Source organism: Leucoraja erinacea, chromosome 34, assembly GCF_028641065.1.
Source record: "Leucoraja erinacea ecotype New England chromosome 34, Leri_hhj_1, whole genome shotgun sequence".
Classification (NCBI taxonomy): Eukaryota; Metazoa; Chordata; class Chondrichthyes; order Rajiformes; family Rajidae; genus Leucoraja; species Leucoraja erinaceus.
This window is the reverse complement of record NC_073410.1, coordinates 4,759,502-4,783,238: the sequence shown is the minus strand read 5'-3', so window position 1 is coordinate 4,783,238 and position 23,737 is coordinate 4,759,502. Positions and strand designations below refer to the sequence as shown.

At 42.2% G+C, this 23,737-nt stretch overlaps 2 protein-coding genes across 7 annotated transcripts in view; one reads left to right on the top strand and one right to left on the bottom strand.

Moving 5' to 3' along the window:
- Positions 1–23,737, top strand: part of lrmda (leucine rich melanocyte differentiation associated) — a 664,257-nt gene that overhangs the window by 26,727 nt on the left and 613,793 nt on the right. The gene's annotated exons all lie outside the window — the stretch shown is intronic.
- Positions 8,187–16,857, bottom strand: znf503 (zinc finger protein 503). 6 transcript variants are annotated; one of them, XM_055661696.1, is made up of 3 exons: positions 16,705–16,857; positions 10,753–10,948; positions 8,187–10,381 (listed from the first exon to the last, which is right to left on the bottom strand). In XM_055661696.1, the coding sequence occupies exons 2-3, from the start codon at positions 10,831–10,833 to the stop codon at positions 8,918–8,920; spliced, it is 1,545 nt and encodes a 514-aa protein (XP_055517671.1). In that variant the 5' UTR covers positions 10,834–10,948; positions 16,705–16,857; the 3' UTR covers positions 8,187–8,917. The 6 variants fall into 6 exon arrangements, with proteins under 6 accessions (XP_055517671.1, XP_055517675.1, XP_055517673.1 ...); XM_055661700.1 differs by having other exon boundaries at positions 16,735–16,825; XM_055661698.1 differs by lacking the exon at positions 16,705–16,857 and adding an exon at positions 16,491–16,676.

The following is a 23,737-nucleotide window of genomic DNA, read 5'->3' as shown; positions in this document are numbered from 1 at the left end:
CAAAATTCACGTGTTGTTTGCCATTGTAAACTGGCATCGCAAGCTGATCACTACATGCTGTTTACTATCAGAATCCATGGTGTGCTGATAATATCAGACACTGAAGCCATTATCTAATAACCCCCTTCTCATAAGCACCAATTGCATAGTGTTAGCCAGGTGAAGTCTACACTGCAAGGACATCGCCACTGGTTGCTGTCTAGCTTCTGAATCCAGACCAAGATCAAATGAATATCAGTCTTGTGCAGTTTCTACCTCAGGCTGGCTGTGTGCTAATACCCATCCATCATGTACAGTTTGCAACCTGAAGCCATGCTTGGAGCTAATATCCGCTTGTCATGTGCTGCTAACCACCTGAGCTCATGCTGCAAGCTAAAATCAACCAGGCACATTTGGTTTGCCAGCTGCAGATGGTACTTGGAATCAATAACCATGGAGTGATAACTACCAGTGACATGCTGTTTATTACCTGGAGGTGGTGCCATGAGCTAATAACCAAGACTAACTTGCTGTTTACCAACTGAAGCTTTTGTACTATTTACGAACCAAAACTATCATTAGTGAGTTAATGGCCAAAAACAAACTGCTGGAGGAACTCAGTGGGGTAAGCAGCATCTGTGGACGGAAATGGAGAAATTGATTGAAAGATGCAGCGTAGAAACAGAGCCTTTGGCCACTGAGTCCAGGTCATTGATTACCCGTTCACACTAGTTCTTTGCTATCCCACTTTCACATCAACTCCCTACACACTCAGGCCAATTAACCTACAAACCCGCACGTGTTTGGGATGTGGGTGGAAACCGGAGCACCAGAAGGAAACCCAAGCCTTCACAGGGAGAACGTGCAAACTCCACACAGAGGGCGCCTGAGATGGTGATCCAACCCTGGTCTCTGGGGCCGTGATGCAGCAGCTTTGCTGCTGAGGCCCAAATGATGTTATCAGGTTGGAACCCTTTGTGAGTTTATGACTTCCTGCTATGTGCTGTTTAGCGCCTGAGGTGGATGCCATTGCCAGTCACACGCTGTTTACCAACTGAAACCTACACTATCAAGCAAGTCAAGTCACATTTATTTATACAGCACATTTAAAAAACAACTCTCGTTGGCCAAAGTGCTTTACATTGGTATAAGAATAGTACAACAAACCAACTACATACATATAGCCCTCGCTCAGAGGACGTCAAGAAAGGCTTGGGAGTACAGATGAGTTTTTAGTCTCGACTTAAAGGAGTCGATGGAGGGGGCAGTTCTGATGGGAAGAGGGATGCTGTTCCACAGTCTAGGAGCTGCAACCGCAAAGGTGCGGATGCCCCTGAGCTTATGCCTAGACCGCGGGATATTCAGCAACCCCAAGTCGGCCGATCTGAGGGACCTGGAGGTGGTGTGGTGGGTGAGCAGACTTTTAATGTAGGTGGGGGCAAGCCCATTGAGGGCTTTGTAGACATGAATGCACTGGTAATATATGGTATTTAGCATTCAATGATAGTGCCACCAGCATATAACCATTCATCACATAGTGGGACCACCTGCACCCTGGAACCACAAATTAATAATCTGCCACTTTATTTCATGCAAAATCATCCAAATTCACTGGAAGGACCAGCAAACCCGTCCTCTCTCAGACCAAGACCTCAGCACTGAGACCCTAATTCCACGCCGTCTGTGGCTTGGGCCTGGCTACATTGTTTGAATGCCTGACACCAGACTCCAGGAACATTTTGTTTTCTGATCTTTGTCATAGGATGTAATGACCAAGCAGACAACCGTCTTCTTGTACATCTTCCAAAACAAATAAAATATTTTTTCCTACGAAATATAATCTACCCTTGAAAGGACATTGGCTGCATTTTGTGTCTTTTTTTGTATGACTCATTGAGTTACTCCAGCATTTTGTGTTTTTTTTGTAAATCAGAGATGTTGCCAGACCCACTGAGTTATGCCAGCATTTAATGTCTTTTTTTGTAAACCAGCCTCTGTAGTTACTTGTGTCTGCATTTACAGAACTCAAACTCCTCATTTGTGTTCAAGATCTGGTATTTAAATTGATGTGCTCAAAGACACTTATGAAATAGTAAGCTGAAAAGGGGCATTTTGAAACCTCCTTACATAAAAGACAAATTTCCATTGGCAAAGATTCCCAACCTCATGACTGCCCAAAATGAAGAAGATTATTGCGGACTTTGAGCTCCTACATAAGGAGTACATGGATGGCCTACATCACTAGTGGAAGATGCGCCACAAGGCATAACTGCCCACATGCCCACCCCATTGGCGGCCAACCTGCCCCATCTACGGAAGAGTCCACTCCCCACTTTGGCCTCATCAGTACCTCGGAAGCCCACAGACTGCATTGGATGCAAGACATCCTGGATCTTATGCCAAGGAATCAGAACCACCCAGTTCTGAGGATTGAGCCTGTACAGGACCCTTGCCTACCTACCATCTGGTCCCAGGCCAGGAAACTGCACTTTCTGCTCTGCTCTGCTCTGGGTGGGGACAAGGTTACCATGCCAGGAACCAAGTGCGTTTCACTTGCCATCCGTCCACAGAGATGACCTCGGGAATAAATCTTGACTGATTTGATAATTTCCAGACAAGGCAAAGATAAAATCTGTTATGTGCTAATGCCCAGGCAACATTGATAGCCCCAACAGAGCTTGCAATGGGTAAAATAGTTACACTCCTAAAATTGAATCAATGGCTGCAGCATTGACATGCATGGACTTATTGTTGGGAATGTAGCAAATTGCAGACAGTCTTTGAATGTTGAATCAAAGTTCTGTTGCTGCAGACTCAGCGACGACATCTACAGAAGTGTCTTACAATAGACTATAGGTACAGGAGCAGGCCATTTGGCCCTTCAATCCAGCACCACCATTCAATGTGATCATTGGTGATCATCCACAATCAGTACCCCTTTCCTGCCTTCTCCCCATATCCCTTGACTCCGCTATTTTTAAGAGCCCTATCTAGCTCTCTCTTGAAAGCATCCAGAGAACCTGTCTCCACCACCCTCTTGCGATTGCCGAGGTGGTAAGGCAGTGGAAGGCAGGTCCAAAGTCTTGCTGTGGTTAAAACATCCCACTAGATACAAATGCTGGACTAACTCAAGAGGACAGGTAGCATCTCTGGATAGAAAGAATGGGTGAGATTTTGGGTCAAGACTCTTCTTTAGATCATTCTTTTTAAAGAACCACTACTGTCGATGTTCGCCGGTGAAAACACATGGGGAGGAATGGGATTTTTGGATTTAAATCGATAATCAAGTGTTTCATGTCAATATTTCGTTGGGTTGATTTATTGAAGCCTGCTAGTTAGTGGTACCAGAGAAAGAAATAGCCACATGGAAATGTTGCTTTGTGTAATTAATGGTTCAGGTTTAGGTCTCTGTTCATCTCGCTGCTCTTCCAGCAGAGCTACCCTGTCAAAGACTCGAGTAAAACCTTAATGTGCCTTGCAGTGTGTGGGTTGGTGCAAGATAAATTGTTGCCTTCGTATATCTTCCAAACCAAACAAAAGAAATCATCCAAAGAAATATAATCTACCCTTGACAATCAGTCGCTGTGTGTGCATTTACAGAACTCAACCTCCTCATTTCACTTCAGCATCTGGCATTTACATTGATGTTGTGTTCAAATCTACTTGTTATATATTAAGCAGGAAGGGCATGTCTTATACATGTTAATACATTCTAGGAGCAGAATTAGGCCCATCAAGACCATCACGCCATTCAATCATGGCTGATCTATCTTTCCCCCTCAACCCCATTCTCCTGCCATAACCCCTGAAACCTTTACTGATCAAAATATGTCAATCTCTGCCTTAAAAGTATCCGTTGACGGTCTCCAGTATGTGGCAATTAATTCCACAGATTCACTACCCTCTGACTAAAGAAATTCCTCCTCATTGCCAACAATCAGAGAGCAGAGAAAGGCACAGCACAGGAACAGGTCCTTCGGCCCACAATGACTATGCCCAACATCATATCAAAATATACTAACCTAATTTGCCTACCCAAGATCCATATCCCATCCATTTCCTGCATATTTTTGTGCCTATCTAAAAGTCTACTATCCGCTACTATCGTATCTGCCTCCACGGTTCCATCTTCTGTGCAAAAAAACCCCATCTACTTTCAATTTGCCCGCTCTCCATGCCCTCTGGTCTTTGACATTTCGACCCTGGGGGAAAAAAAATGATTGTCTATCCCATCTCTGCCTCTCATAACGTTAAGATACTCCTACCGGGAGTATGAGTTCATCAGTCTGAAGAAGGGTTTCGGCCCGAAACCTTGTGTATTTCCTTCGCTCCATAGATGCTGCACCCGCTGAGTTTCTCCAGCAATTTTGTCTACCTTCGATTCTCCAGCATCTGCAGTTCCTTCTTGCACATTATACTGCTCTCCGCCACCGGCGTTCCAGAGAAAACAATTCAACAATTCATTTTAAAATTCACTCAAACTCGATTCTAATTGCGCTATTTGCAACCACAAAATACCGAGAAATGTCTTAGTTTCGTGTCCAGCCTAGTTATATATAATAAATTGTGGAATAAATCTCTGAGTGACAATTTATTTGGTTGGTTTTGCTCGCATTGTTTTCAAATGAACGGGTTGACATTAAAAAAATTAAAGATTAATTACTGTTTACCGAAGACCTTTGTTGTTGAAAATTGGCGATGGGAAGTGGTGAGTCGTCTGTGGATTTTGTGGACGAGCAGTTTCCACAAATTCTACAGACAACTCACCACTTCCCATCGCCAACATTGTCCTACATGTGACATGTCTGAATTAGACCCGAACACATGCAAATTAGTCTGGACCCGAAACGTCACCCATTCCTTCTCTCCAGAGATGCTGCCTGACCCGCCGAGTTACTCCAGCATTTTGTGTCTACCTTCCATTTAAACCAACATCTGCAGTTCTTTCCTACACGTTGCAAATTAACTTCAAATGAACGAGTTTCTTTATGAGAAGCGGGTTTGGCCGGCTTCATTTTGATGGCCTTGCAGCGAGATATCAAAGGATATTATCACGCAGATCAAAGCAACCAGGGAGAGGCGCGGCGGCTCGCCACTTAACCTTACTTAAAACCAGCGAGACATTTCGGACATTGTCTGTGTTTCTGTTTTCTGTGCACTGGCATCTCTCTTTAACTGAAGTCACCGTGAACACAAAATGGAAGTTGGCCCCTCGAGATACTACCCCCGTGGAGAGGGCTGCATCTTATCACTCCAGAGCGAATGGTAGACTTGGGCAGGGCAGGTACGAGCCGAGGACCCTTCACCACCGCCTGCCGAATGTTTGGCCCTGCGCTAGCTGCGACTGTGCGGGGTGTCTTTTGACGTGATTTGCCCTTCTGCTTGTTGTCTTCTTGAAGCAGGTCTGATCTCTGATCGGTTCGGTGCCGGTGACGGGGGCCGGCGGCGCTGTCAACTTGTGGAACCATCGACACTGACATCGAGGAAGCGACTCGGCAAACGCAGACACCCGGTCCAATAACACATCCTCTTTCCCTATTTATATACCCAACCTCAAACAAAAAGAGGCAAATATTTAGAGTCGCAAACCCCTAAAAACCTAAACCATATTCACATGGACCCATGAGCCTTGTCTTAGAAATACTTCTTTTTCGCATAGAATAAGCAAAATGATTCAAACATAAAGATAGACACATGATTTGAGTTTAAGAGCAAGGATGTCCTACTGCAGTTGTACGGGGCCATTGGTGAGACCGCACCTGGAGTATTGTGTACAATCTTGGTCTCCTAATTTGAGAAAGGACAAAATGATTGCTGTTGAGGGAGCCTAGCGTTGGTTAATTCCCGGGATGGCGGGTCTGACATATGATGAAAGAAGGGGTCGACTGACTGGGCTTGTGTTCGCTGGAATTTAGAAGGATGAAAGGAGTTCTTAAAGAAACATATAACATTCTTAGAGGACTGGACAGGGTAAATTCAGGAACAATGTCCCCGATGTTGAGGGAGTCCAGAACCAGGGGCCACAATTTAAGAATAAGGGGTAAGCCATTTAGGACCGAGTTGAGGAACCACTTTTTCACCCAGAGAGTTGCGAATCTGTGGAATTCTCTGCTGCAGAACGTAATGGAGGCAATTCACTGGATGTTTTCAAGAGTGTTCGATTTAGCTCTTAGGGAATCAAGGGATATGGGTGAAAAGCAGGAACGGGGTACTGATTTTGGATGATCAGCCATGATCATATTGAATGGCGGTGCTGGCTCGAAGGGCCGAATGGCCTACTCCTGCACCTATTTTCTATATTTCCTTGTTCTAAAGTGCCGGAGTAACAACGCGGGACAGGCAGAGTCTCTTGAGAGAAGGAATGGGTGACGTTTCAGGTCGAGTTTCCTTCTTCAGGCATAAAGTTGCTCTTAAAAATAACTTAACTAGTCGCAGCATCAAACCAAACCAATGAAAGGTTATCTGAAAAAAAACCCAAAATGATCCACGTCGCTACTCCATAACAATCTGACCAATAAAGTGAATATTAAACACAATTAATATTAGATTTAAAGTCAACAGTGGCGCATTTAAAATAAAATGTCAAACGCTTGTTACTGGATTAAATCTTAATCTGTTGTAACTGTGAGCATTCTAAGCAATAAAGAACGTAAACATCAGAGGGGAAAACCCTCTTCGTTTGCTTAACTGGGCAACACATGTTTCGTTGTTCTTAACATTACTTTCCCTCGCCGTGATTAGATATTTATAAAATGTAAGGGTCGGTACCATTTATTTTCACGAAATGGCAGGGACGCAAAAAAAAGAACAGCGCCGACGAGAACAATATGAAAAGAGCGCGATAAAGTGTCCAAACATCACTTCAAAAAAAATGAAATACACTATTCCGCATCGTGTGTCCTGAGATTTACTATAATCTGCTTTCTTGTCCGTTGGAAAATAAGCAGCGGGAGTTAAAAGTTATTAAAACAAGTTTAGTATCGATTAATGTATAAGAGTAATACATATAAGAATAATGTATATGTTCATCGTGACAATATCCCTTTGATTCACGTCAGTTTCCCGAATAGATTATTTGGACACGCGCCCAATACCGCAGGTAGAAGTTGCTATTATTTCTCAGTAATGTTACTATCTTGAAGGAATTTTAAAATAGTGGGCATTCACACTTGACTCAAAAAATACTTGAATCGGAGGATTTTTATTTCAGAGCTATTTATAACGGGGCGCTTGGGTTATTGTTAATTTTATATGAATCTATATTATCTCTGACTCGGGAGTATATTTCCTTGAAACAGACTTGGTTTTCAATATATTTAAAAACAACCACGAGAGCATCCTGTAATAACACCAGGACTGCCATTTATTTAACATTTAGATTTTTTTGTGGTGTAATCACGTATATTTGGCTGGTTTTAGTCAACTTGTGAACGCGGATTTTGTTTGCGCGTTCAGCTATTCCCCTTTACACGTTTATCCAGCAGTGTTGAAACCAACGGGAGTTCGGAGAAAGGAAAGCTGTCATTTAAAGTGACGTGTCCACCTTTTTGCAATTGATTTGGGTTTTATGAATCTCCAGATTTGGGGAGGGGGGGACTTTGTTCCACCTAGCATCGGATTATTTTGCATCAGATTGATAAGAAAAGTCGGATTCTGTGGTATCAAGTTTGCAACTCCTGCGAACACAAGGGGTTCTTGCAAAAGTAGGCAGGTTGATAATGAGCCTCTTTTAAACATCTGGCATATTGTTTCAATGGCTATGTGGTTTTATGTTTTATATATGTGTGCCGTGACACTAAATTGTTTAATGCACGTTGACAAAGCCGAATTTAAAGAGCGGGCCAAATTGTATTTCGATGTCTTAAAGTATAATCAGTTTTATCGAACTGGCGACAGCTTTGTGTGTCCTGCTTCGCCAGTGGTGTGTGTGTGTGTGTGAGAGATGAATTCGTACATTCGCAGAATGTACGTTCTGCCCGTTAAAAAAAATACTACGGTTTGATGCCAAACAATTGTGTAAAATAAATGAAAATAACATTTATATTTAATATTTCTTATAAAGGTATATTCGCGTTCTCAACTGATAAGAAGTCCTCAGTTGGAAACGGAAAAAGTTTAAAAACGCTGCATTACTATAAAAATGCGGAAAAATTATTAAATACCAGACCCAAATTTTTAAAACCTATATAATGCGAACGGAAGTTACAATTTGTAATCAAGTATTCATTTAATAACAAAATAAGACGTCATATTTTTGAATAGCACTGCTTCTTATTTCCAGAATACATACAAAAAATACCAATTTTCTTTCCATGGTACACCTTAAAAATAATTGTAATTTGAAATTATAATGACAAGTTGGAATTTAGTAACAAACATGCATGTAAATTCTTTTTTTTCCCCCAAGAGACATTAAATAATACAATACAATCATAGCAATTCAAAAGAAACTTAGGAAAACCCCTATTTTTTTTTCTACATTGTTTCACGTTACCTATCCGTTTTTTGTTTTTGTTAAGTAATGCACTTTGTTATGGTTTTCCCCCGCTTGAAGCTAACATAAATAAATACAGCGTTCGCGGAACCCGTCCATTAATGAACACCATAGAATGACCCTTTAAACTGCAATTTGCTTTGTATGAGACTACCTGGATTGTATTTCAAAACTTTCAAGAAAACTATTTACATATCCTAATTTTCAAACAAACAATTCCATAGGGCGAAATCTCTACGTATGCACTAATCGGTTCACCTTTGAGATGACTGACTTCACGAAAGAAAAATAAATCAGATTGTATTATTTAACCAGAAGAAAACTAGGTCAACATTTTGTATTTTTTTAAAAAAACTTTTCTTTTTTTCCTGACTGTTTTGAAATTGGACCCACATAAGCCTTCTTTGCAATGCACATTGCAGCTCTTAAAATGTCTGTCTGTGTTCACTGGTAGCCCAATGCTGAAGCTGTTGTTAGTCTCTGGCCGTAGAGTGCGTATGGGGAATAATAGTGTCCTGTTGCCGGCACTGGGAGAGTGGTGACCGGTCCTGGACCTCCATGGGTCGGCAGTGGGCTCTTGGCATAAGGATGATACCTGCTGCTGAGTCCTAAAGCGTGGGGGCTCCTTAACGTGAGACCTCCGGGGCTCCCCGGCGCCCCTGTAGGCGGGAGGTGCATGTGACAAGCCACGGCTGCTGCAGCAGCAGCTGCTGCCGCGCTACCCAGGGACGAGCTAGGGTAGCCGGCCATCAGTTTGTCAGTCCCGGAGAAAGCAGTGTGCGTCCGCAAGTGGTTGAGCAGTTCGTCTGAGGAGCAAAATCGCTTGTCGCATGGTCCATTGGCCGAGACCCAATTGCAGATATGCGGCTGAGGGTCGTTTTGAAGCATGAAACCATAGGGGTACAAATGGTGGCCCGTCAGGGTCGGCGTGCCAGCGTTGCTGGCCATGGTCGTGTGCACGGCGTGGAGGGGGTGAGAGGGATAAACCAGTGGGTATCCAGTCTTGAGAGCGGTGGGGTCGTGGGAGCAAGAGTTGCTGGCCGCCCCGGCAAGGTGCGCGGCGCAGTGGTAACTGAGGCAGTAGGGATCTCTGCACAGACTGGCCGTCATCATGGAGGGTGGAGAGGCGCCGGCTAGTGGGCTGGAACCGGCCGGCTTGCCGGACAGACCACAGCCCAGAGAACTGGCCAGCTGAGCCGCCCCGACCAGGCTGGATTTGGCATGGTCCAAGCTGACTCCATGCGGTACAAACTGGTGCGGGTAGCCGGCGTAGGCACCGAGTGTTCCTGGATAGGCCATGCTTGCCGGGGGCAACGGGAAGACTGTCTGCCCGGGTTTGTAGGGCGAAACAGGGGCAACAAGTCCAGAGCCCAGAGCCGATGCTTCCGAAATAATGGGCTTGGAAACCGAAGTCTCCTGGTGTGGATTCACTTCCACGTTTATCCCAGCGCAGTTGACGCTAATCCGGTTGTGGCCGACACTGGTGGCTGTGCCGTTGTCGCTGGAGCTGTTCTTCACGGAGTCGATGTCTTTCTTCTCCTGACTGTCGCTGCCTTTGCCGTCGGAGGGCATGGGCGAGGAGGTACTTGAGTTGGGGCTGCCTGTCCTTGGTGTGAATGGTTGACAGGTGGCGCTCGGCACACGGAAACCAGACTTCTCTCCAGACCCGCCCGACGATCCCGACGAACTGGACTCCTTCTTCTCGTTGTGCTTGGAGTACGGCTTAAAACTCGACTTGTCCTCCGCGCCGATATCACTAAGTTTCAACGGGGCGGATTTTCCGGACTCCTTGTCACTCGTCCCGTTTGAAGTCACAGACGTGAGCTTGGAGGACGGAGGGGGGTCTGGCTTTCCGATCTGAGAGCATGTCTGAGCCAAAAGTGCCAGCGGACTCTTTTTCGCATCAAGCTACAAGAAAATTAAATAAATAAAAAAAATGAAACAATACTTCCGGCTGCTGTAAACATATTCTCCAACCTCCCGTCTTCCCACAATAGCCAATTGTTCAAATTCAATGGTTCAAATCTCGACAGGGAACAACAATCCACACTAACTAATATTTTAATATCAGCTATGATTACAGATGGGGTACTTGGTGGGATATTTTTCCCCCAGCAGATGTTCCCAAATTGAGTATCGACCGTACATCGTTGAGATGGTCTTTATTGTGCGCGGGGAATCTATCGAGTCTCGTGTTTCCACATTAGTATCACATCGACAGATTAGACCAGAAAACCGTGCGTTAGCGAAAAGAATGGCAAAAAAACCCATAAACGTACCTCGATGGGACTTACGGGCGTAGATGGTAACGGCTGTAAGTATTCGGGGTGCAAAATGTGTCCAGTGCGAGCCGTAAGCATTTTCAAGACCTTGATAGGAAGACGATTTGCTTGCCTTAGAGGGTCAGAGGGAGGTACGGAGTGGTAGAACGGTTTACTAGTGTTCCCTCGGCTGCTGTTATCACTCGCTGTAATTCTGTGGATAGAGACGGAAGGCGATGTAATCATGACCTAAATGAGCCAGCACTCCGAGAGGGACTGTATCGCTCGACGACGCGGCGGCGGCGGTGGTGGTGGTGGTAGCTTTCACTCACGGAATGAGAGACCCTGCCCAAAACCTCCCCGGCGCTCATCAGCGAAGCAGCACCGCCGCTCAGCGAAACACAACACAACATGCAACACACAATCTGGACGTCAACACTTCAAACATCGAATTACTTTGAGATTAAAGCCTTTGCCGCCTTCCAATCAAATCACACAATGAACACCAAACCCCGAGGTGATTGGAGGGTCACGGGGATATGGTGTTAACTTTTTGTGTGTGCGTATGTGTGTTGGTTATTGTGTGAAGGTAACATTTTAGACGTCCAGCATGTGACGATCTCAGTCCAATCCGGAGAAGGATCTCAATGTCACATGCTTACAATTCTATACCCCCACCCTTCCAACTGTCAATTCCCTTAACCGCAATCAATCAGTTATTTGTCAACCCTGTCAATCTGGCTTGATTTATGTCAGCTTTTGTTGCTGATTACAAGCCTGGTGTGACTTGAAAAAGGACGGCTTTTGAAAAGAGCCATTCAATTTAGGGAAATAAATCGTTCTCAGAGTAAACTCAATTTGTATGCGAACAAAAGACAGGCGCAGTAGACCGCACTTCAATTCGCTTGAACGAATTATACACCTCCACTCCAGTCGCTAATGGCTTACTCCCCCGTTGAACATTTCTTACTTATTGAAAAACAATATATATACACACATATATTTTTTTAAAAATCTCAAATTGAGAAATCTCACTTCGGGTCGTTACGGGACATTACAACCAAAATTGCATTATTGAGATGGTATCAACGATCAGTCAACCCGCCGGTCACACGGAGCAGCGTTTGAAAAATATTAAGATTGACACGTTGAAAGTCTTGACATGCTAAACCTGACAGCTAGAACAAATGATCGGTCTGATCAAAGTCACTGCTTTAAAAGGTTCATATCACACGCACAACTATCGCACTGCTTTCTCCACACAAACTACACCGAACATTACTGCTTTTTTTTAATATAAAGAAAAGCAAATCGAGTTAGCGTTAGCTGCAACATCTATCCTTAAGAACCTCGCAGACGCCAAACTTTGTTTTTTTGTCTATTATGCCGCTCTTCAATTTAAAAAGGGGATAGATGGGCGGTTGTTAAGATTTTGACTTCTGTTTGATGTTGTCTTCTTTTCACTGGCAAATGTATGTGCTAATCAATCTTTGCTTTTGTTTCCGGCCTCGACATGGTGGCCCACACAATCTACAACATTAACAAAAGGTCACTTGAAGATAAAAACACGTTTGACAAGCGAAGTACACGGGAAGTGCTGGGGTCGTTGCCAATTTCTGAGATGGACTATCTATCCGGATTGAACCCAACGCGAACCACCTTCTCGATAAATAACACCACTTTTACAATGTCAAACAATACCGACAAACAATGTCAAAATTTCACAAAACCGAAAACGGAGGCAGCCTAATTTCAGCATGTACAACGGAAATGTAAATATTTGTTACGCCAAAGCACTGTAGTTACTGAATGGGCAACTAAATTTGACTAATGGCTTCCCGGAATGAAATTGCGCTTTTTCTTACAAATATATTACCGCAATAAAGAATCCTCTTTTAGGTAATTATACTAATATTTCAAAAATGTAAAGGTATTTGCGAATCAGATTTGCAAAGTCTGAGCGAGTGAAATGGAAATGATATTGCTACTTAATCCTATTATAAAGAGGGTTCTTGTTAACTATTTTACTTAAATAATGTAGGGAAGGAAGCTCAAATTTATCCAGGTGTGTAATGGTGTTGGAAGAGGACTCAACGGTTCCCAAGTGTTGGCGTAAATTCGATCCGCACAGAACAGTTCTTTCTTTTTAATGGCTCGTCAGGTTGATGGATGAAGTGCAGTAAACACTGAAACGCTGTACTTTCATTTGTGTTCATTTGCATTAACTGCTTGGAACAGCTGTTTTCCTTACTATACCATAGAGACGACTATCTGTTCTTGTTGTATTTGTCCTGCCTCCCGGTGAGAAAAAAACTAAAAGATTAATTGCTTTAGGTGGAGTCGACTGTGGGAAGTTTTTTTTGGAGATGTGTTCACTTCAGAGCGGAGGAGAGACTCGGGGCACACTGTGCGGTTCAGTTGTTTGGGGTTTTTAAGTGCAACTAGAGGGCGAGGGGGCAAACAAATCAAATTAAAACATTCAACACACACGGACATACATAAATTTACACTTTCGAGAGATACAACGCTTGGCCATTTGTACGCCTCTATTCAAGTCTGACTGAAAATAATGAAATATTAGGAAGTAACAGTGTCCAGTATTCTGCCGTCCTTTAAAAAAAATGCAGAGATCCGAAACGAACCAAACAGTCTAATTTTCCCTTTCACTAGACGACCACCTTTGTGTCCAAGTTATTTTGTTGATCCAAACAACCGCAGGTTGGATCAACACGATTTGATCAAAAGTAACACCAATGACCAGCTTTCATTGACGTCTAAAAAGAGTAAAAATTCATCCGGGAAAAAGACTTTACAAACACAGGAGAATGTTGTTCCAGGAACTAGGTTAATTTAATTAGAAAGTTAAGCCATTATCAAGATACTCAACCTTTCCCACTTCTAAGTCACCGGTTGACATGTCAATATAATTCGATTTACGTACAATGTAAGAGATTTATCATTTGGGGGAGAAAAAAAAGTAATACATTCAAAAAGAAGTATTTGACCGCTCACGTACCCGGCTAATAAGTATTCAGACTCCCGGGCAATTGGGCAGCTTTTCAGACACAAAATGCCGCGGCTTCCTTTCATCTAACTTGGATGGAGGCGCTCAATTAAAAGCCTATCAGTTTGTAAGTAAATCAACGCCTATCAAACTTGTCACATCAAACAAAGCGATTATTATTGCAACCCGCCTCCCCTATTAATCTCTCTGTATGATAATCCGCTTGACAGGTCAGGTCAGATCTGACAAATCCTGGGATGGATTTCAGCAGAAAGCGGATTGGAACGAAATTGGTTTAAAAAGCAACAGGACCGGCCGCTCATCTTAAAACACAACGGCGGAAGGCAAGTTTCTGTTTGTGAAACGCTTCGCTTTCTTTTAAATAGATTCAACAACATTGGGCCACAGATAGAAGCAGCCAAATAACACGAAGTATCCCATCTTCTACGACTCGCTTTAGAGTATGCTCCGTCATTATTAATCAATATTATTTTCTCAAGAAAGCTAAGAGGAAAACCGCATCAGCATTAAGATTCCATAACTCCATGAGTAATATTTGGACAGGACGGCTGATATTCTCTTTGTTTCTCGTTCGCATCTTTGTAGTTGATGCGCTGCTTCCAACGCTGTTTTCGCTCTGTGGCGGTCATCTAATAAATCTAAAGAAATCTTTAAAATTACACACGCGGTTCGGGACCCTCCATGCTCCCCATTCAGCCTAAATTATGCCAGATCAGGTGCGCGCAAAGTGGGAAAATCCATGCGCGATCTAGAACCACGAAACACATTAATATTTCATTGTCCTGTACTTTTTGTTGCTAGTTCTTGTAAAATATTGCATCTATTCCAGTGTGTCGAAGCACTGTTAAAAACACTTTAGAAAGTGAAGATATCGCCGTTTACCTATAGGATCAAGGGCCGGTTTGGTGCTGGGGGGAGTTTTAAAGTTTCAGGTAATAATGAAAGATTTGCTTTTACTTTCAGACTTGCGATTTAATTCCAGTCTATTACAATAATCAAAATGTCGGAATCCTTTTAGTTACTTAGGTCGATAGAAAAATTGTTCGTGGACCAGTGGAATCTTGTATAGCTTTCAATGGCGGTGATGTTTGCATTCATCATCATGAAAAAACTCGTATCCCAGGAGATTCTATTTGGGGTTGTGTCGTCTTCTTGAATCAGAACTTATTTCGGTTATACTTTTAGATTGCCACACATTTAGAGAAGTCCGCTTTCTTTATCCCGTGTCAATCTCAATGGTCCAGAAAACTAAATCATTGGAACATTGTCATTTTAAAACAATTTTTAAATTGGCCTTAAAAGATTGTTATGTAGTTAGTTTAGTTAAGATATATTGAAATTATATTTGATGTCATGAAATTGCGGCGAGCGTTGAATATTAACCATTTGGAATAATAGTTTCTGGGTGATGATGAAGAATTACGCGTTGACGTACAGAAATTAGGTTTTTGAAGTTATTCTATGCGTCCATTCTTAACTGAGCTTTTTAAAAATATAAAAGATGGAAACAATATTAAAGAAACAATGACAAATGCTAACCAAACCCGAACTCTTCTTTCGAGAGAGCGAGAGCAACAATGTTTTGAGGTGGAAGTATATCTTTGCTACTACAAATGAAAACTCAAGAGAAACTCAGTCCTGAATGTCACGGCGCGACTTTACCGATATATCAAAATAGTTACTTTGAGGAAAGGCAGCTTAAGGATCATTTTCTCCTCTTTCTAAAAAAAAGATTAGATACAATCTACAAAACGGCTTTAAAATGGGGAGGAAAGTGCCGATTTTACAGCGGCATGCACGGATAAGATTTGTTATAAAATATATTTATTCCAGTGTAAAATCCCACAAGTGTCAAGCACTCTAAAATGGCGAAAACTGTAAAAATCTCTCTTCCTTTTGTTGATTTGAAAGACGTGATAGATCACGTCCCGCCTTACAGTAAATCTGTGGAATGATTCATAATGATATAATTCATACATAAACGTGTCTTGAAGATCAGAGCGCAGCTAAAAATATGCAAAGGGTTGTTTGATTGATAACAGGGTTGCTGTTTTTCTGCAAGCCTGTCAAACGTTGACACAATGCTTGAGTTATTAGGCCAGTGTAGGGCACCCATAAATTTCCAACGTCAGGGAAAAAGTAACAGCGGCTTTCTTTATTGTCTAGATGACAGATGGGTCTCAGTACAAGACAGCAAATACTTCGTATTACCCTAAATGGGAACACATTTTTCGTGGCTATAATTCATGATTTTTAAATAGAAAGTTTGAAGTACGTGCCTATATTTTACAGTCTGACATTTTTATGAATCACTCATCGCATGCAAATATAATTATTGCTGGAAACAAGAGCTAGTTAGGATATCTGATGTTGGTCGAACGGGATATTTTTCTTTTAAAAAATAGCATTTTAACAACCGACGTTATTTTAGCTGTAAAGTTATTTAGTTTCGCAGCAGAGGTGCCTCGCCGATGAACAGCTGAAACATAAAAATTATAAAAATGACACAAAATGTGCAAGTCGAGATCCGGCCGTTACATCGATTGAGATGATTGCAAGAGGAGATGGGGGTTTTTTCCCCCGGAAAACTAACATAGTTTCCGAAACAACTCATCGTTATATCAATAGCCCACTCGACCCCAAACGGCACCGTGCCGAAGCGAGCGCTTACAGTAACAACCTACACGCTGACACATTTTTCTGGCACGCGGGTAAATATCAAAATCCATACCTGATTATTAATAGTCGAACGCAAACAATTTTAAGGTCGATTCTACTCTGAAATGCACATATTCCCTCTGTGACAAAGACATCACTGTTGTTGCTGTATTTCTCCGTATAACCCGACTCAGAAGGAATTTGGTGTTAATTTCAAAAAACAAAACAATCTCTCGGCAGCGAACGGCCGGATCAATGAAAAGTATAGTCCATGCATCAAAACTTACTTATGTGAAATATCAGTGTGGTCGCCTTACATTAGTAGTTAGTAGGATGTGAGATTGAGTCAGTATTCTGCAGTGCTAGACTTCCGCATGCGCTGAGCTATCGGGGCGGGAAGGGAAGTTTTTCTTTTTTCTCCCCGTGGGAGGGGGGTGGGGGGTGGAAACTAGCTTTGATGGTTCAGTCTACACTACTGCCTGCACGGCTCCAACATGAGCGGCACAAAAGATAAATTAGTCCGACTCGTTGGTGAAATGCGAATAAATGCAGCGCGGCCGCTCTTGTCTTCAGTCGCTGGATCAGGGCCTGGGCTGGGAGTGACCTTTGAGGTTTAGGGTTGCACGGGGCATTTGCAAAAAAAAAGTAACCCCAAGGTTAAACCAACTCCCCATGCACAGTTTTTGGGGGAATATGCTGCATCATAATTGCATGTAATGCAATTCCGAAAGCTTTGCTTTTTAAGTCATTTTGCCCCTCCTTTTCGACGTTTAGGAGACTGACTTCCGCTCCGACTCAGCTGACAGGAGTGCGGAAGTGTAGCGCTCTTGTGTATTTCCACAGGCAGGTCACTGCTCCGCTACAGCGGTACTTCCAAACAAACCTTGTATAAAATACAGAACTGCAGTTGGCAGCTTGCAAAACCGTAAAAATAAAACAAACAACGGCATTCTCAGTCTTTTTCTGTAATATAAATTAGCATGTCAGTGATGGCGAGCAATGATTCAGGGGTCGTTGTTGATGGAACTCAAGTAAGTGCAAAGTATTTAAACACTTGCCTTTATTTACACAGAACAAAAGAAGAACTAGTTCACTTGTTAGGTGCAGGGTTTATTTCATTGTTTTATGCTCGTTAGTTATATTTTGCAGGTCACAACATTTTTTTCCGGGGCTTTTCCCCACTTTGATGTCAACTGACTCGCCACTTGTGTGACTCGCCACTTAACCTTGCACATCTTGGTCATTTGAAAAAAAAAAACGTTTTGGAAAAAATAAATTAACGTAAATAATACCAAAAATTATGGATTAGCGCTTTCACCTAATTATTTTGAGAGGATTGATACGTATATTTACTGTTCATCAAATTTGCATTTTACATTTACATATATTCCTCTTGCAAATCCTGTCCCTTGTAATTAGAGGGAAGCCGTTAATTTAATTGAATACAGTATTTGCAGAAGACGGGAGTGTTACTGATCTAGGGAGTGTTTTGAAATATAGCAAAATAGTGGAAGATTGAAGGGCGAGATTAAAAAATGCACTTGGCGGTTTCATTCCACACACCTGGGCTAGAATGAGTTTTCTTGAATGGTGGATGAGGTGAGTTGCACGCATCTCATCTAAGGAAAATATGGATGTTGGAAAGAAAATAAGGAAGGTCAGTGGCCCATCTACAGTGGGTTAAATTCCACTTAAAACACTCGTGTTAATAACTTTAGCAGGAGAGTTGGCTTGGGGGAGATAACACTCTAAGAATGTTACAAATTTAGATTAGTTTAGGAAAGCTGTGACTTATCTTAATGTGTTTCACCTGCGCCCGTTATTGTCTGCAAAGTCACTTATCATAAATTCCGGAACTTCTAATAGAGTTCCCCTGACTTTTCAATGCTTATATTTGCAAACCCATCAATAGCTTGCAACAAATGGAAGTCTCACCTGGTTCTCTTTCAAACAGAACAGTAAATGTAATATTGCCAATAATGAACAGCGACCAACAAACATATGAGATAGGTACTGGGTATAACTAGTGGAAATAGTGGTCACCATCATTGTCGAAGCTTTATTGACAGAATTGGCTATACTTTCCAATTGCTATCAGCTTGTATAATCAATTAAACACTTTTATATTTGCTGGCCAAAATTGATTCCTCTAATCATTCAGCAGGAAAGGAGACACATTTATTGCCATTGACAGATTGTAAATCTCTGTTTCAGGGTTTAGTTCTGATAATATTTTGGCCTTTGATAAAATCTCACTTAGTTTTGCCAGTGAAAGTGATTTAAAACTGTTAGGCAAGGAGTTACAACAGATTGAGTCTTTGTTTGGAGTTTCATTGTGAGGCTCAAGTCTGCCCAAGGTGTGAACTTGTGTAGGAAGGACCTGCAGATGCTGGTATAAACCGAAGATAGATACAACATGCTGGAGTAACTCAGCAGGACACGCTGCATCTCTGGAGAGAAGGAATGGGTGATGTTTTGGGTTGAGACCCTTCTTCAGACCTTTTTTCAGAGGGACAGTCCGACTGGTTGGGGAACTGGGAAAAGGGGGAGGGATGGAGAGAGAGGGAAAGCAAGGCTTACTTGAAGTTAGACGTCAATATTCATACTTCTGGGGTGTAAGCTGCCCAAGCAAAATATGAGGTGTTTTTAAAGTCCAAGGCATTAACTTTATATTAGACTGGAGGAGTAGCACTGATAGACTTGTTTCTTGTCCTTCTAATCACAGCCTGATATGATCTGTGAGGTTTCCACAAATATGGTGGCCTTGGTCAAGTCTTGGGAAGTGGTCTTAATCCCTAAATAATCACATTTCTTTCCAACTATTTATAAGGACATGAACAAACAATTTTTCCAAATGAGAGATTGGCTCTTGGCATCTCTCATCGCTATACCCCTGGGCTCCACTGTTGCCCAGGTTTCTACCCTGTGGAGACTGGTAGTACATCGGATGCACCTCTGACCTTGGTGTCAATTTATTTAAATAAATTCACTTGATGTTTTGAATAATCCTAAAAACTTTGGCAAAATCACCCATTGAAAGGCATTATAAGACATAATAGGTAGTGCAGCCCATGCATGAGACCATTTTGTTTGTTGGAATAGTGCTCTCGTGTAATTTGAGCCCTCTAGCTAACACAATCTTACAAGGCATTACATGAACAGGTATGTTACCAAACATGTAAGCACATGAGATATTGGTATTAAGGTAAGGGAATTGAGTGCACACATTATACCAAATACAGCCTAGCCAAAGTCCTCTAAAGCTGCAACACATGACTTCCTGACTTTTGTACTCAATGCCCAACCAATGAAGCAAGCATACTATACACCACCTTTCCCATCTATCTAGGTGTTTAGTTTCGGGATACAGTATAGAAATGGGCTCTTCGGCCCACCAACTCCATGCCAACCAGTTCACACTAGTTTGATATCGTCTAATACTTTCGCATCCACTTTCTACACATTAGGAACAAACCCACATGCTTTTGGGATGTGGGATGAAACCCATGAGACACAGAGCGAGAGAATGCACAAACTCCACACCAGCGTCAGGATCTAACCCAGGTATCTGGTGCTGTGAGGCAGCAGCTCTACCAGCTGCAACACTGTGCTGCCCTTATGAGAGAGACTAGCAAAGCAGGAACTGGCAGAATGCCAGGGACAGACTGGACATTTGCAACTAAATCACTTTTGCCATGGAGAGGGATGGCTTATAGTGAAATCCAAACACATTGTTTACAATCTTGCTGATATTTAATTGCATATACAGTTCTAGATGTCAGTGATATTGATTAATTTAAAGCTGATGTCAAGAGATGTTGTAATGAGGAAGAGCTAGAAACACTTTTTGGTGAGATGAGGACATTCTGTGTAAGCCCTTGAGAAGGTGGTGGTCCGCTAGTCCTTCACATGCCCCAACGCCAACAATGCCATCGGGAAGGAATTTTGGATCGTTGACCCATATTTTCAATGGTGTAAGAGGGAAACCTGCAGCCATGGTGTTTCCATGCACCTGCAGGCCTTGTTCATGGTGGTAGAGGTCACGGGTTTGGGACCTACTGTCTGAGTAGCCCAGGCAACTAATTGCAATGCATTTTGTTGGTGGCACACATTGTATCACTATTCACTGGTGGTGAGGGAATGGGTGTTTTTGGTGTTGTTTAAGATGTCAATACATTTGTCCAAACACAAAGTGTTGGAGTTACTCAGTGGGTCAGGCAGCACCAGTGGTGGGAACATACAGGCAATGTTTTGGGTCGGGGCTCTGACAGAGCCTGAAGAAGAGTCCCAACCCAAAATGCCAACTATCCAATCCTTCCAATCGGAGTTATTTCAACATGGCGGTTTGCTCAAGATTCTAGCATCTGCAATTCCTTTTGTTTCTGTTTTGAATTGGTGTTGAGCTTCCAGGTAAGAGGGGACTGACCTGTCACATTCCCAGTTTGTGTCTTGTGGAGGATGGGAAGGCTTTGGGTTATCAGTCAGCGAGTCACTCAACATCGGATACCCAGTTTAGCTCCTGTGGTAGTTCCATTGGAGTTTCTGATCACTGATGACAACTAACCCTTCCCACTCTGGTAGGAAGTGTGGGAGAGATCAACATGCATGTGGAAAACCATATATTATCGTGGGATATCCCTTAGATCAAGCCTATCGGGACTGAGACAAAAGCACACTGGATAGCCATCGTGGTCACAGGAGTGGAAGGCAACCTCATCTCCATTACACAGCTACATCTCTTCACCAGATAAAAGCTGTCCAGGATCTGACCTCCCCAGAGGAGCCTGGGTGAAGCTCAACAGACATGGTTCTGGAGTTGGGAGATGGGGACTCCTCCAGAGCCCAGACTGTGAATGCGGAGCAGAACAACAGACAGCCAACCATGTCATCTCTGGGTGGCTGCTCTACCACCCACCAAATGGAGCTCAGGGCCTGGCAGACATTGACGTAAACAGAGACAACAACCTGGCTGCTCTACACCCGGCTTGAGATCTAACTATTCCTTTGGTTTATGTTTCATTCGCAAGAAGAAGAAGAAGCCTATCAGGAAATATGATTAAATTCTACTTTAAAAAATATTGTTCCATGATGCCATTGTGACCAGTTTTTGATGTGTTGATTGATGTGTCAGAAGGACAAGTTGATTCCCTAATAAAGGAACCTTCAAGAGACAGATATGTGTTAAGTAGGTATGTTACAAAACCTACCTGAATCGTCATTGGGAATCTGCCCACAGCCAGGTCCGCGATTTTGGCGCTGTTTGGAGGGGGCGGGTTTAAAACGCGATTTTTACTAGGCTGTACTAATTGCAGATGTTCAGCCTAGTAAATCATTAACGAAAAATCGCTGCAAGAACCGGTCGCAAAAGGTATTATTAGTTTTATAGGCCTCGATAATATAGTTATAATAATTTTAAAATTACTGTCTCATTCCGCAACCTCTCGCAGCCCCAGGGTTTTATAAAGCAAACAATTAAAGGTATGTACCTTATTTTTACATTAAATGGGGCATATATATAACCCTATATATCAAGTTATCTATAGCGAGTAGTTCATTTTGGGCTTTTTATATCCCGCAGTATTTTTCTCGGAATTTGAGGGCACTAATCCAGCGCGATGTCAACGTTCTAAACCAGCGCGTTCCACATGAACCCACTAGAAAGCCGATTTAAATGGGCATTTATTTACAGCAATTGAACACTAAATTCGTTCCATTTGGCCTATAAATTAATGTAAATTAGATATAAAAATCATGTTATATTGTGAATTATTTGTGAATAATCTTTGGACACTTAGGCTATTTAAAAATGTTAATCTTTCCTTAAGAAATGGGCTTTTGACTATGCAAGATCACAGCTTTTTTGCAATGTCCATTGAAAATCAATAGGGAACAAGATGCTAATTTCCGAGTATGAAAATGGCCATAACTTTTTTAATACTTGAGATATGAAAGTGAATTTGGTGTCAAATTAAACTTATTGTTATGCTTTATCTGATGGGATAAATTGCAGACTTGATTTTTAAAATCTCAAAATTTTGTAACATTGCTATGTTAAGGGTGTGGGAAAAAATCAGCAGATGTTGATTTAAATTGAAGATAGACACAAAATGCTGGAGTAACTCAGCGGGACAGGCAGGCAGCATCTCTGGATAGAAGGAATGGGTGATGTTTTGGGCGGTCTGAAGAAGGGTCTCGACCCGAAACATCACCCATTCCTTCTCTCCAGAGATGCTGACTGTCCTGCTGAGTTACTCCAGTATTTTGTGCCTATTACAGATATGTGTTAATGTCACTTCCAAGTCGGACCATGATGAGTCGGAGTGCCCACTAAGTATCAAAAATATCATGTCGATCAGCATTCTCGGCACCATCACTCTCTGGAACAGTGAAAGCTTGTTTGAAAAGATGATTGAAAAGGGCCAGGAAGCGAGCGGGCAAGATCATCTCTAACCCCTCTCATGCTGACCACAAACTCTTTGAATCACTTCCCTCTGGAAGGTGACTCCGGACTGTCAAAGTTGCCACAACCAGACATAAAAACAGCTTTTTTTCCCATGAGCAATAGCTCTCCTCGACAGCCAAAAGTCTGTAGCCTCCATGTGCTTTGGTACTTTATTTAATTCTTCACATGTTTAAATTATGTTTTATTATGGTTATGTTCGGGTTATGGTCTGAGCGCAGGTATATTGGACTAGGGGAGATTATGTGTTCGGCACGGACTAGAAGGGTCGAGATGGCCTGTTTCCGTGCTGTAATTGTTATATGGTTATTAATTGTCTACTGTATATCATGTTGTTACTTGCGAGCAAAGCACCAAGGCAAATTCCTTGTAGGTATACATACTAGGCTAATAAAATGTATTCAATTCAATTATATATAAAAAAGGTATTTTGATGAAAGGGCCTCAGTCCCAAGATGTTGACTGCTTCTTCGTTCCACATATGCTGCTTCACCTGCATTTTCCCAGCATTTTCTATTTTCAGTCTCCAGTATCAGTTTCTTTTTTTTTTGTACATTTAACTTGAACAAATGAAACACTTTGACAACATTTTTTATGTAAAATACCATTATGTATATTGGTCAGATGTAAAACAAAATCGAATTGGGAAATTGGAGCCATTTTACTGTTCTATAACATTGGTCAAATCAAATGAGAAACATTACTATGTGTTTGATGATTCATTTATCCAATTTTATTACAAAGACCTTTTAATGGACGGGTGTCTTTCCATTTCATGATGGAGATAAATAGGTTTGAAAGCTGGATATTTAATCTCAAACTTGTTTTATATTCCTTTTAGAATACCAAACAAAACGTTA